Source organism: Callionymus lyra, chromosome 14 (genome assembly GCF_982586985.1).
Source record: "Callionymus lyra chromosome 14, fCalLyr1.hap1.1, whole genome shotgun sequence".
Lineage (NCBI taxonomy): Eukaryota > Metazoa > Chordata > Actinopteri > Syngnathiformes > Callionymidae > Callionymus > Callionymus lyra.
The window spans coordinates 14,492,502-14,506,970 of NC_141831.1; the positions used below are offsets into that span (position 1 = coordinate 14,492,502).

The following is a 14,469-nucleotide window of genomic DNA, read 5'->3' on the forward strand; positions in this document are numbered from 1 at the left end:
AAAAATACTGGCATAATCTAAGGGGTTCTCACACTTGTGGACTCAGATCTAGTCAAAGTCGGTTTTACTTGAATGAATGAGTTTAATTTTATCCCTGACTTCTCTGGCAGACGTACAAGAGGGTGTGATATTTTGCCAGAGGCAATTTGGTGCAAAATGCAGGAAAATACCAGAAGAAAAAAAGATCTGCCGCATCAGCAAGAATAGTTTTAAGCAAGTCTTTTGAAGCGATCCGGTGGTTCAGGTCAGTTTAGTTCTTTAAGGTAAAACAAGAAGGTTGGTCTGTACTTTGAAACCTCCTAAAAGCAACACACTGAGGTCTTAAAAGGTGGTCTAGAGAGGGAATACTTCTTTAGTGCCTTTGATGTGATTTGGTAGATTCCAATAATGTTAAAACAAAAACCAGAATGGTATGTAAAAAGAGAACAAATTTAATAAAAGTTAATTTAGTTAGAAAAAAAGGCTCCTTCAAAGTTACGTGGAAAATATATATAAAACTAAACAACTGTGTACTATCTGTGCAGTACTTCCTCACTACGCACTTTGATAAAGGGCAAATAAGAGCCAGCAACTGTGATCGAGCCACAGCAGCAATAAAAGTGCTACAGCGCTTTTTTTTTAATGCAGCAGATGTTGAAATTGTTTGGCTTTAATAGACAGTCCCCCACCAAAAAAAGAAATCCAACCAGCTCAGCGTTTGTAACAGCAAACCAACAAATACAGCTGTACTTGTACTTCTGCGTCTAACTTCAGGAACACTCCAGTGAACACGTTACGCCACAGAGTCCCTCAGGTCCAAACAGCGGCGTCAGCGCCAGAGCTTACAACTATTCCGCCTCATTTTCTATGTCCATCTCAATGTCTTTAGTCTTGGCTTGGATGTTTTGATTGTGAAAATTTGTATATGTTGGCCAGCAATGTTGTTGTTACACCGAAAACAACGGCTTTCTTTAGATGATTTAAATCATTTTCGCTGAATGATTACAAGGTGCAATAAATAAATACATTAAAATTAATTATATTTAAAAATTTAATGTGATAACTTTTTGGGCAATGATTTTTCCTCAGAATACAGCGGAATACAAAAAGTGTTCATATCATAAGATAACTGAATAAACTGATGGTGGAAACATTTACTTCAACTTCCATATTAACCACAAGCCAAACATTTATTTGTAGCACTTCCAACTTCCACTTTTTGGAAACCGAAAATAACCCACAGTGGTAAGTTAATATATATTTTTTAATTAGCTTCTTTTAAACATGTATGGAAAGCTAAAATCAATCAAATTCAATTGCTAATTCATCTATTACATGTTGATTTTCTTTGACAAATGATTTTTACCTTCAGAATACAAAATTAGTTTTTGAGAAAACAGTATTAGTCCAGTGGAATAAAAAAAGTAGTCAGATGCTGTAACATCTACATAAACAAAAAACATGTATAGGTAGAATTTCCAACTTCCGCACCTACGTTAGCTTGACATTTTCTTATTCGCATATTTCCCTGATTCCCATTTTCTGAACCTTGAAAAAACCCCACACTGGCAAGTTTATGTTCTTTTAAACGGAACTTGTTGCCTGGAAAGCAATTCTTCTGAATTTTAAACATTCATTTTCAGTTTGATTTTGTGTTTGGATTATTGCTGCGACCAAACTTTTCGAAAGTTACACTGCCTGCTCTGGATGGTGGAGTTACGTCTCTGTTAATCAAATTCTCATTTCAATTGATCCACGGTAGCCTCGCCAAGACTGCCACTGGTGGAGGTTTTGAAGACAGCGGTGGTTAAAATCTACTTCAACGGTGGCAAGAAAGAAGCGGTTCATTACTGCCTACATCATGGTTTTTCTTTTACTCAATTTAATCGAATAATATGATAGATTTCATGAATGTGATTTGATCCTTTTTTTTCAAGTATACTTGAAAAAATATGCTCGACGTATAATTAATGGCCCTGACTTCAAGGAGAGAACGGTTAGCATTAGCACTCCGGAACTCACTCAAAAGAAGGAACATTTTGTTCCACAACAAAGTGAGGATTTGATTAAAGTCTCAGTAACGTCATTATTTGAAGGGTCTCTTATTGAAAGAAGGATTTGGAACTCAAGTGTGTGTATACGATGATGTTGTCAGAGATACTTTTTAAAAAAAATAAAAAAGAATTCAGATGCCGGTAAAACGCTGCACGATGGTGGGAAAAGTGGCGAGCTGGGTGACGTTGTCATGCTGAATAAAAAAAAAAAAATGATTGCTAAGAGACAGAATGACGCCATCACTGACACCAGCAATTTCAGAATACCGAGAATTTCTGCAAGCACATGTCGAGCACTGAAAATAATCCGCGCTGTCTCCGAAAAACACAGAATCACATTTAATTTTTAATGTGTAGACAAGTCAGTTTTTGTAAAAGGGTGTCTGGCTTACCCTGCCGATTTAAAATACTTGAATAGTGTTGTTTTTTTAAATATATTTATGTTATAAAATGTACTTAAAGACCCATATATAAAATGCTTGTGCCAGGTTTAGGAATAAATGCATTTTAATGTGAACCCACTACAGTTCTTTCAATACATTCTACGTATCAATTCCCTGACTCAGATGATTAAAAGAAAGATTCTCTTACCATGTTTACTTCTGAGATGGAGTCGATGCTTGCGATGTTGATGCTCATTCCCACAATGACGGGAGGCCCTAGAGGGGAACAGGAGAAAAAAACATTCATGTTAGTTATTTATAAATAGGAAAAATGTTAAATGCCTTCCGCTGTTGTACCAAAACCAAATCCACCGTGGTAAAGTATTATACGTAGCTAAATATATAATCTATTCAATGAAACTCTGAGAATGTCCTGAAGCAGTTTTCCACCCGAGCAAGGGTCTCAAACTCAATTGGCCAGGGGCCACCAGAGGAACATTCAGTGAAGTTCTTAAATTTAATACATTCTGAAGACACTTCAATGCATTTATATGGCCTTATATAAGATGTTAAGACTGTTCAATTATAAGGTAAATTAATAAACTTTCTATGAAGTATTTTATCGTGGCCATCAAGGAATTTAACTAAAGATAAAGCTTGTATTTGTAACTACGATGAAATTACTGGACATTTCCCCTGCTTTTCTTAAAGGTCTTCACGTCCACCAGTTAAAATACTAATAAACCTTTTGATAAGTTGACATACATGATGATGAACTGTCATAACATAATCAATTAAGACTTTTAACGTCTCATAAATGTGTTTTTTTCATGCATTATGAACGACCTTCAAAGATATTGTTACTGAACATTTTGTTGACAATGAACAACAGGCTGGGAGGTATTTCAGCCCATCACTATCAGACCCCAAAAGACCAAGACCCCAATAAGACTCCAGTAAGACCAAGACCCCGGAAAGACCAAGACCCTGGAAAGACCCCAGTAAGACCCCGATGAGACCCCAGTAAGTCCAAGACCAAGGTAAGACCAAGACCCTGGTAAGACCCTTGTAAGACCAAGACCCCGGTAAGACTCCAGTTAGAACAGGACCCCGGAAAGACCAACACCTGGTAAGAACTTGGTAAGACCCCGGTAAAACCCCAGAAAGACCAAGACCCAGATAAGTCACCCGTAAGACCAAGACCCCGGTAAGACCAACACCTGGCTAGAACTTGGTAAGACCCTGGTAAAACCCCAGAAAGACCAAGACCCAGATAAGTCCCCGTTAAGACCAAGACCCTGGTAAGACCCCAGTAAATCCAAGACCCTGGAAAGACCCTGGTAAGACCCCAGCAAGACCAAGGCCCAGGTAAGACCAAGACCCTGGTAAGACCCCAGTAAGACCAAGATCCTGGAAAGACCCCAGTAAGACCAAGACCCAGGTAAGACCAAGAACCTGGTAAGACCCCAGTAAGAGCAAGACCCCGATCTGACCCCGGAAAAACCCTGGTATGACCAAGACCCCGGTAAGACCAACACCTGGTAAGAACTTGGTAAGACCCCGGTAAAACCCCAGAAAGACCCAGATAAGTCCCCGGTAAGACCAAGACCCCGGTAAGACTAACACCTGGTAAGAACTTGGTAAGACCCCGGTAAAACCCCAGAAAGACCAAGACCCAGATAAGTCCCCGTTAAGACCAAGACCCAGGTAAGACCCCAGTAAGACCAAGACCCTGGAAAGACCCTGGTAAGACCCCAGCAAGACCAAGACCCAGGTAAGACCAAGACCCTGGTAAGACCCCAGTAAGACCAATATCCTGGAAAGACCCCAGTAAGACCCCAGTAAGACCCCAGTAAGACCAAGACCCAGGTAAGACCAAGAACCTGGTAAGACCCCAGTAAGAGCAAGACCCTGATCTGACCCCTGAAAAACCCTGGTATGACCAAGACCCCGGTAAGACCAACACCTGGTAAGAACTTGGTAAGACCCCGGTAAAACCCCAGAAAGACCCAGATAAGTCCCCGATAAGACCAAGATCCCGGTAAGACCAACACCTGGTAAGAACTTGGTAAGACCCCGGTAAAACCCCAGAAAGACCAAGACCCAGATAAGTCCCCGGTAAGACCAAGACCCCGGTAAGACCCCAGTAAGACCAAGACCCTGGAAAGACCCCAGTAAGACCCCAGCAAGACCAAGACCCAGGTAAGACCAAGACCCTGGTAAGACCCCAGTAAGAGCAAGACCCCGATCTGACCCCGGAAAAACCCTGGTATGACCAAGACCCCGGTAAGACCAACACCTGGTAAGAACTTGGTAAGACCCTGGTAAAACCCCAGAAAGACCCAGATAAGTCCCCGATAAGACCAAGACCCCGGTAAGACCAACACCTGGTAAGAACTTGGTAAGACCCCGGTAAAACCCCAGAAAGACCAAGACCCAGATAAGTCCCCGGTAAGACCAAGACCCCGGTAAGACCCCAGTATGACCAAGACCCTGGAAAGACCCCGGTAAGACCCCAGCAAGACCAAGACCCAGGTAAGACCAAGACCCTGGTAAGACCCCAGTAAGACCAAGATCCTGGAAAGACACCAGTAAGACCCCAGTAAGACCCCAGTAAGACCAAGACCCAGGTAAGACCAAGACCCTGGTAAGACCCCAGTAAGAGCAAGACCCCGATCTGACCCCGGAAAAACCCTGGTATGACCAAGACCCCGGTAAAACCAACACCTGGTAAGAACTTGGTAAGACCCCAGAAAGACCAAGACCCAGATAAGTCCCCGGTAAGACCAAGACCCCGGTAAGACCCCAGTAAGACCAAGACCCTGGAAAGACCCCGGTAAGACCCCAGCAAGACCAAAACCCAGGTAAGACCAAGACCCTGGTAAGACCCCAGTAAGAGCAAGACCCCGACCTGACCCCGGAAAAACCCTGGTATGACCAAGACCCCGGTAAGACCAACACCTGGTAAGAACTTGGTAAGACCCCGGTAAAACCCCAGAAAGACCAAGACCCAGATAAGTCCCCGGTAAGACCAAGACCCCTGCTATGACCACTTTTATTTTTTCTTTTGGAGTGACTTTTGATCCAACTTTGATTTATTAGTTTTTGTTTTACATTCTGCAAATTGTTTCACTTTGAATAAAATACATTTTTTCTCAATATTATGCCTTGAAAATTGTGTGAAAAAAATATATTTGAAGCTATTTGAATCACAAAAAAATCTTGTTAAAAAGAGTTAAAGTTATAAATCTCTTTGTTAGTTTCAAAAATAATAGAAATACCGAAACAAGTTAAAGTCGCCTTGAAATAAAAACAATATACTGAGCAGCTTCGCGAAACAAACACAAAAGGAGAGGCTCTCGTCCATTCTAATTCAGATTTAACCAATTCATGTCAGGGAACAGGAGGATCAAACTCAGCCTCGTTTACATGATTACAGGACGTGATGAGACATGTAACCCGCCACGAACACCCACCCCTCGCTTGTACTGTAAACACTTAGCCACCACTTCAGTATTCACGCAAGTTAAGGTTTACAAGGATAATCCATTCACGGTGGCCGTGGAACAAAGAGAAAGAACCTTTAACCAGGACTCGTGCGAACAATCATTTGTGTACATAGTTTAGTAACGTCAGGGTAAACATGGAGTCAAGAAATTTAGTTTTTTGGATATTATATATGGAGATAAAAGTGCCTTTGAACAGATTTGAACACATAGAATCATGAAAAAACTGATGGGAATTTGTTGTTTTCTTTCATTTCTTCCGATTGAATTGACTGGTACAACTTAAAGTACTTTTATTTTAAATTAATATAACAATAAAAAGAAAAATATCTCTTTTAGTTTAATTTAAAAGCTAATATTTCGCTAATACTTTTCATAGTTTTCTATAGTTATATACTTGTCAATAACAGTTCATGATAGTTCTTGACAGCTATTGACAAAAACAAGTTGTTATTTTTTTGTCCGTTAGTCACAAGAAACCCACTAATCCTAAAATGCTCTCCAAGACAAAACAGGCAAGAAACATGTATAAGTAAAGTAAAGCTTTGATATAAGCATAAGTAGTCTCTTAATTGAATAAAGAAAATAAAAATAAACATGGACACAAACGACCAGGACATTCAAGGGCGAAAACGTCTCAACCCCGAACAAGGCTGACCACGTATCCTCTAGCGCACGCGTCCTCTTTAATTTAACTTTTTTTTTTTTAAAATACAGAAATAAAAATAGCATCAAAAGTAACCGTCATCAAAAAGTTAAGGTTACAGAGTCGAGGCCCGGGAAGTCTTTGACAAAGTCAGAACCGGCGCGTACGTGACCCTAATCTGTCCAAATTGTTTCATGAAAGCGATTTACCTAAAAATATATCTGCTAGCGTCGCACTCTTGCTTACTTCATCACTGACAGCCGACTCTAGAATGTGTCAGCGTACATTCAGCTGGATAATGAATAATATTATTCATTATTTGACGCTTAATTGCTGCTGACAGCAGATCCTGTAGAAAACAAAATGAGTTTGGAGGAAATGTTTTGCATTTTTTCTAAAGAGTACAATTCATTTTTACGAGGTTTTATCTGGACCAACATTAGAAACAGGACTATTTATAACTTCTTGTTGATTTCGATTGTTTGGTAAAAACCAAAGGTACATTAGTTTGAACAAATATAGGAGAAAATAGCTCATCATAGTTTATATTAAGAGCTGTTAGTTTGACAGTTTGACAGTTTTTATTTTGACAATAACCACTTAAAGGGGAACTAATGTGTTGACTTAAGTGTGTCTTAAATAGATATTGGACTCTATTGTATCATCAGTATGTGGGTGTTTGTAAAAAACTCTCTTTTCATTTAAATATTTACATTAAAAAATGTGCTTAAGCCACGCCCACTTAAGACACTTTTCTTTAGATTAAATCTTGTTAACCCCAACCACGCCCATTTCGCTGTGATTGGTCATTATCAAGGTTTGTTGCCGCGCGTCATCAATCCTGGAAGTCTCGGTCTCCACGGGACTCATTGTATAAACAAAGCAGGGCGTGATTACAGCTGGCTGGAGAAGGAGTGAAGCCATTTTTACGTCATAATGAACTCCGCTCTCGTAACCTCTCGTTCGCTGAGATTTCAGACGGGGGGGGGGACTTTATAAAGTAATAAGTTCAAAACATCGTCATGATGAGGGACTTACTGCATTTGAAACCAAACAATAAATGCTATTAGACATTGTTTAGATGAAATCAGTGTTTTTAAGGCTTTCTACGGTTTCCTAGTAAGTCATATGATGAGCAGTTGTTTGCTACTTCTTATCGCCCTCCATAGAAATAAGAAACAACTCTTCATTTTTTTTTTTTTAATCGTTGAGTCGGGGTTAGCAGCCAATGATTGACTTTCAAACTTTATTTGTTTTTAATGTGTTCTTGACGACACGTTTGTTTCCTCCCACAGTTTACAGGTTCATCAATAGCTTTAAATTGTCCTTGGTGAAGGTGTTTGAGTATTACTTGACTCCTGTGGTGTATAACTATGGTTTACTGGGTTTGCAAAATGAATACAATTAAAAAACAGATTGATTTCACATACCTATGTCTAAATAATTTAAAAAAAAGTCAATTTATTACTTAGTAAAAAGGAGCCTCTGAAGCCACGGACGACAACTTTGCTCTCTCCAGTCGCTGATCGACCACATACTGTCGTCACAAATATCTTCAAACTTCAATCTTGACCTTCCAAAACAAATGACATCGGAATGTTTATATCTAGTCTTTAGTGTTTGAAAGAAAGTGAGAGATCATTTTATTTAGCGATAGCGATGAAGCTTCATGAAGCAGTGTCATATTTTTTGGGGCTCTGTAGGTGGCGCCTCTGGTTCAAGTTATTTTATTTGTCAAATATACATGTATCAAGACATACAGCATCGATGAAATTGTAGTCCTCTCAGACCCACGATACAAAACATGAAGTAGACAATGAAAGGACATTAAAAATAAGTAATAAATAAAAATAAATAATCAACAAAATGAAATAAATAATCAAGAATACGGAATTAATAACTAATAAAGAAGATCTATGTGAAATTTCAATAGAATAAGTGGTTGAATCGTAGAGGAGAGACTGCCCTCTAGAGCGCTTTGAAAGTAAGGACACTGTTTCGTGAAGCTTTATTAAACTATCGATGACTAGAAAGAAAGAAAGCGGGGTTTGGCTTCAGGTAAAATTTAAAAATAAAAATGTAATTTCAAAAATTTGGGACAGAAAGTAGCTCGAACAATTCATTTATTTGAACGAGAACATAGCCTCGAGCTGTGTTTCCCTCTTTGACCTCATCTAACTCTTCTTCTTCAAAGGAAAAGTAAGACTTGCTTTTACGGCGACTAACCCTTTAGAGATCGGACAAATCGGACGAAATCTCATTTTTTTTCTCGTCCCCTCGTCCCTCTCTCATATTTTGACCCTCCTCCCTCTAAACAGAGACGCTCGATTTGTCACCTGGCGCTCTTCTCGAAATATAACTGCCGGCTGGATGTGTGGCTCTCGGGTCACGAGGAAAAACGAGACTCGAGAAATAACCTTCAGATCCTTCATTAGTTTCCCTTCACCACCTGCCAAATTATTTTTGCTGTGAGAGGCTTTTTCTTTCTTTTTCCAGACGCTTTAATGAACTTTTTTTTGGGGACATTTCTGTTTAATTAAATTAGAAAGAATCACAGTTATTGCTTCTCAACGAATGGAGAATCTAACCTTGTTTGTGGAACTAATCATAATGGGGGGGAAAAAACAGTAGAGAAATTCTGAAGATTCCAAGCGTCTGCTATGAAGACATTTCTTTAGTTTATGTTGTCGTGTAAAGATGTGGTAATAAACGCTCATAATTAATCACACGATAAACGACAATTCAGTCACTTTCTCTGGGACCATTATAACATTCCGACAGCCTTCAGAAAGAGAAAAGCTTTCTACAGTATCTGAACCTCTGGGAGAGAATATCACGGTAATTCATTCTCTGGCTATCACTATGGCAACAGCGGTGATTATTATTAAATCACATCGAGAAAATGAACACAGCGAGCGACATTATAAAGTCATCTGAAGCACATTCATTCGCTACATCTGCGAAACTTGGCTTTTTATCTACTTTTTTTTTTTTGGAAACCGTCAACAAGGTTGTTGGCAGCGTAAAGAAGAGGGTGGTTGTCTTTTCTGGCCACTGGCTTATTGATCATTAAGAGGAAAATGGAAGAGAAATTGCAAGATGCAGTTAAAAAAAAAGGAGAGGAAGTCGCAGCTGAAGGTGAAAGGATGAAGCAGATTGTCAATAAAAATGAAAAATCGGCTTTTATTGGAGAACTCTAAAGTTGGATTTAATTGTGGTTATTTAGGATATTACCTCATTTTCAACAAGTATGTGATTCAGGGTTTAAACCTCACAATATTTTCTTAAAAAGCCAGAAAAGGTTATTTTTTCTAAACCTAAAAAAGATTTTTATCTAATGCAACATCTACAGAATTAAAGAATCATCTTTGCAATCAGGATCTCGCCCGTTGCTCTGGCAAATCTCTCGATTTCTTTTTTTTTTTCAAGAGATTCCATCTCGCCCCGGAGGTTTAAAAGACCTCAAAATCGTGGACCCTAAAAAACCACACACGACACTCTTGAAGATCAGACCACCTGCAGATTAAAAGCTTTTTTTTTTCTTCCAGTTTCACAGATAAAAAAAGCTGCGCAGTCGGATATTAATAAACCAGAGAACATCAACATTTATTGCGAGAGCACCACCAACAAAAACACCTTAAGATAATGAGTCTTTGTCACAAACTAGCAAATGTAATATAGATGAGATCGTTTTGACGGGCTAGTTGTGGATTTGGCACCAAAATGTACAAAAAAATCAAGAAAATAGATGTTAGATGCCATTTAATTTTCTTTGAGTCTAAATATGAGTTCAGGCATCAATAATACTATCATAAATTAAATCTAAATGTAATGCCAACCATGCTAACAGTAGCATTAGCATCGGTTGCTTCACCTGAACAGATTTCGTCCTTATTACACATTGACATGACACTTTTTCTGGGAGTTGTCTTTTGTTTCCTTGGAAAAAGAAAAGCGACATTACTCTCATGTCTGAAGGCGTCTCCCTGACCTTTTGTACCTTCTGTGCCGCCGGTCGTGTGTCTCGCCTCAAGGATAAAAGAGTGAATGTACTGGGTTGTGGTCAAAGTCAGTTCATGACAAAAACTCTTATATTAAAGATATTTACGCACTTATTTAGAGGAAAATACTTGAAAATAATTGTCAGAGGAAAAGAGGAAGAAGACAATATAAAGCGGGACCCAAAATAAACAAATACAAATACAAAATTACAATACTCATAAAATAATAATAAAATATATACTTTAACGGTCAAGATAATACTGAGAACAACACAGGAGTTCCATAAAATCAAGGAAAAGCCTGCAAAAATAAAAATGTCTTAAGATGTTTCTTGAAGGAGTCAGTAGATCCATCAAGTGCAAATAAATACAAATGACTTACTTACTTACTATAAATAATCACTAATAATACATTCTTGTGCATCTTGTGGTGACTGAGTAGTGCAGGTTTATTATTAATATTGTTTCATTTTTTGTTTATAATCAAGTTTATTCCGTCTGTATGTGTCATTTATGTTGTAATGTCGTTTTTTCTGTATAATTATTTTAAAAAAGATACGAAAACCAGAAGTTTTAAAGGGTTTGAATATACTTTTTTCAATAAAAACATTTCGGAAAAAAGATTTTTTCCCCCATATTTTTTGCATTTTTTGTTGATCCGGAAGTTGGTAAATACAACTTGTAAATTAAAAAATATAAAATAAAATCAGGAGGAACTGAATGTCATCAATTCATAGCATGATGTCATTACCTCGTGGATGTGAAATATAACTTACAAATGTTATAAATGGATCAATACAATTAAATTAAACATTTTTTGGAGAAAAATTGCCAAAAGAAATGGACCAAATCTAAAGAGTTACTGAAAATACAATAATTGTCGTACTGTATAATTACTTAAAATAGTCAGAAACACCTTTTGAGGAATATGTGTTTGTCATTCTGCTTCAAATTACATTATAAAAATAAAATATTTAATATAGAGTCTAGGCTTAATTTTCAATCCCTTCATCAAGAGGAGGTTTCACTCACGGGCAAAGTAATAAACACATCGTATTTGTTCACTTTTCTTTATTCTCGCCTCACGGAATGAGAGAAATCTGCCGTTTGAATCATTTCGGGGTTTCATCTGAAATCCAGTTTGTCTGCCAGGGATATGGACCAGGATCAGACAGAAGCTCCCGTGGAGTTGGGAAACGACTAACAGAACCGAGTTGTTGTCAAAGTAATAAATATCCTGCTGGTCGTCACTTTTGTTTCATTAGTCGTTTGAATCATCAAGATGGAGGTTAAAAATGTTGCGCTTTGATTTTTGATTTCACCGGAAAGTATCTAGCAGATAAATCTATTTAGAAGTCAGTCTGTACTGTGTGTTTGTGAGCGTGTCCGGCCTATTTTTACTGCTCAAATAATCTTAGACGTTGCGACAAAAATTGCATAAAAAACCAGCACCTACACATCTGACCTCTCGGTGACGAAAGCACGTCGACTATTAATTCGATATCTGGAATATGTGAATCCTGGAAAGGGGAAGTTAAAAGCATCCAATTTCACCTCATGGATCATCCGAGCCTCATGAAATCTGATTAAAGAGTCTCCCTCAGGAAGCAGGAGACTCACAAAAAAAAAAAAAAAGAAAAAATGGTGTCGACGTGTGCAGCTTTACCATCCTGATACACACAAGCGTGTTCCGATGGCAAATTAATAATCCCCCGAAACAAGATGGATTTATTAAAAACGGGTTGTCATGCCGCTCAACAGGTTCTATTCAATTTGTGCAAGAATACATATACACCGTATGAAAAAAAAAAAAATGAAAAAAAGTCTGATAATCAACCCATCGCCTAGCAACAGAGGGTTCCATAGCAACTGAGCAGCATTTCCCCAACAGTGTGCAAGAGAAGCACGATGATTTATTCAGCTGAGTCTATGTTTGCTTTTGTTTTCAATGGTTGCGCCTGTGAAGCCCTTTTTTTTCCCCCCTTTCAAACACACAATTACAACCCCAACAGTCGGGGCACAAGACGCAGTAGGAAATGGTGAACACGCACTGATCAAGGAAACAGAGACGAGGTTTTCGAGTCCTTTTGTGCTTTTATCTGACATGTAAACCCGTGTTGGATTCGTGTTATCAGTGCGTTGTGTTGTATTTCTTAGTCTGAGGTTCAAACCGTGTTGCCCCGTATCGAATGTGGTTATTGTGTGTAAGAAACTAGTGCGGTTTACCAAATATTAACGACGCATTAGAGATATTATTTAATATATCTAATATTTTGTTCCAAATAAACGTACCGCATTGATTGTGGTGCGTTCAATAGCGTGGGTCAAATGAATTTCATGTAAGAAAATAATAAACATTCAGTGAATATAATTGATTAATTATCAACAGTACTAGTTTTTAAATATTTATAGACATGTCACGACATAATCAACTGGAAAAAATAGTCAACAACAAATTTTCTCAACTCATGTCTGACAAGTGATTCTTCAGTATTGTTCAGTCTGAAATAGAAGTTGTTGTTTACTGATGTTGGTTTGCGACCAAAAAGAGACAAAAATTCATTTGATGAGAACGAGACCAAAAACCAGCAGTTTTAGACGTACGAGTTCTTGTCGACTAAAACTGGAATGGATTGAAAAGACGATGCATTCGACATAAAATAATGATGAAAGCTTGACACAAAGCCTAAACTAAACCAAAGCAGGCTTTAAAAAAAACAGTAGTGCGTGGTATTTTTTTCTCTTGATCTGGAGAGTTTTGGTCTTAACCTATTCAATCTTGGTCGTGACTCTGGCTGTCTTGGTCTCGATCAGTAGTCTTGTTTTTTTTCACTTTCTGTCTCGCTCTTAATCAGGAAAAGTCTTGGTCTGGACTATCTTCAACTTGGTCTCGGTCTAAGTCTTGATTAGGAAAATTCTTGGTCTTGACAATCTCCATCTTGGTCTCAGTATTGGTCTCGATCAGTTAAAGTATTGGTCTTGACTCTGTCTTCGTCTTTGTCTTGATCAGGAAAATTCTTGCTCTTGACTCTGTCCGTCTTGGTCTGGGTTTAGTCTCGATTGGTAAAAATCTTAGTCTTGATACTCTCGGTCTTGGTAGCGGATTTTTTTTTTGTCTTGACTAAAAATCAACATGTAGGCATCTTGAGTGATTCCACCTCCATCTCTTTTTTTGTGAAATTTATTAATGACCTACAACCAAGATTTACTCGCCCTCACAAAAAAACAACTAAAACTAGTTCAAGCAAACTGGAACGGCATTCTGTCGAGGTAAACTGAACTAGACCAAAACATCTTGATGCAAAGATCACACTCGATCTAAATCTGGAAGTCTGTGTCTACTAAGATACTCTCGGTTTTTGGTTTCCTGGTCATGACTACAAGTCTACATCCACACCTCCAACACGTTGACTCCCGCGATGTGTACAGTCAAACCCCCTCCCAACCCCCCCTGTTTACTCGCCCACGCAAAAAATTCTATCACCCTTTTCCAAGCAACAAAAGCAATCACACGTGCTTTAGACGCCAAGACAGGTCGCTGGACAATCAGCAGGCAAACACTCATGTAGACTGACACATACTTTCACACCTACAGCTGCCCTGGAATCTAGAGTTTCCAGTTGGATTCACCATCATGTTGGTAAGTGTGGAAGAAAACTGTAGCAGCTGGAGGAAAGAACCACGACACATGAACAGACTGTCGGAGTTGAACTTCAGACCGATTGGCTGTTACACAACTGTGACAAAAACCCACAAATCAAAGGCATGTTGATCAGAAGAGGTCTTAAAATGGAGACGAGTAGAGTAAATAAAACTGTATTTTTAAGTATATGATTAGGTATAAATATTGTAGAGATGTAAATCTGAGAATATAACGATATTTGCTCTAATGCATTCGGC

The 14,469-nt window shown here is 38.4% G+C and overlaps 1 protein-coding gene across 1 annotated transcript in view; it reads right to left on the reverse strand.

Annotated features, from left to right (window-relative positions):
• The window catches only part of gabrb4 (gamma-aminobutyric acid type A receptor subunit beta4), a 57,657-nt gene that overhangs the window by 22,598 nt on the left and 20,590 nt on the right, over positions 1-14,469 (reverse strand). Inside the window, exon 3 of the mRNA XM_087806657.1 lies at positions 2,625-2,692. Coding sequence (XP_087662783.1) covers positions 2,625-2,692 — 68 coding nt within the window. The remainder of the gene's footprint in view (positions 1-2,624; positions 2,693-14,469) is intronic.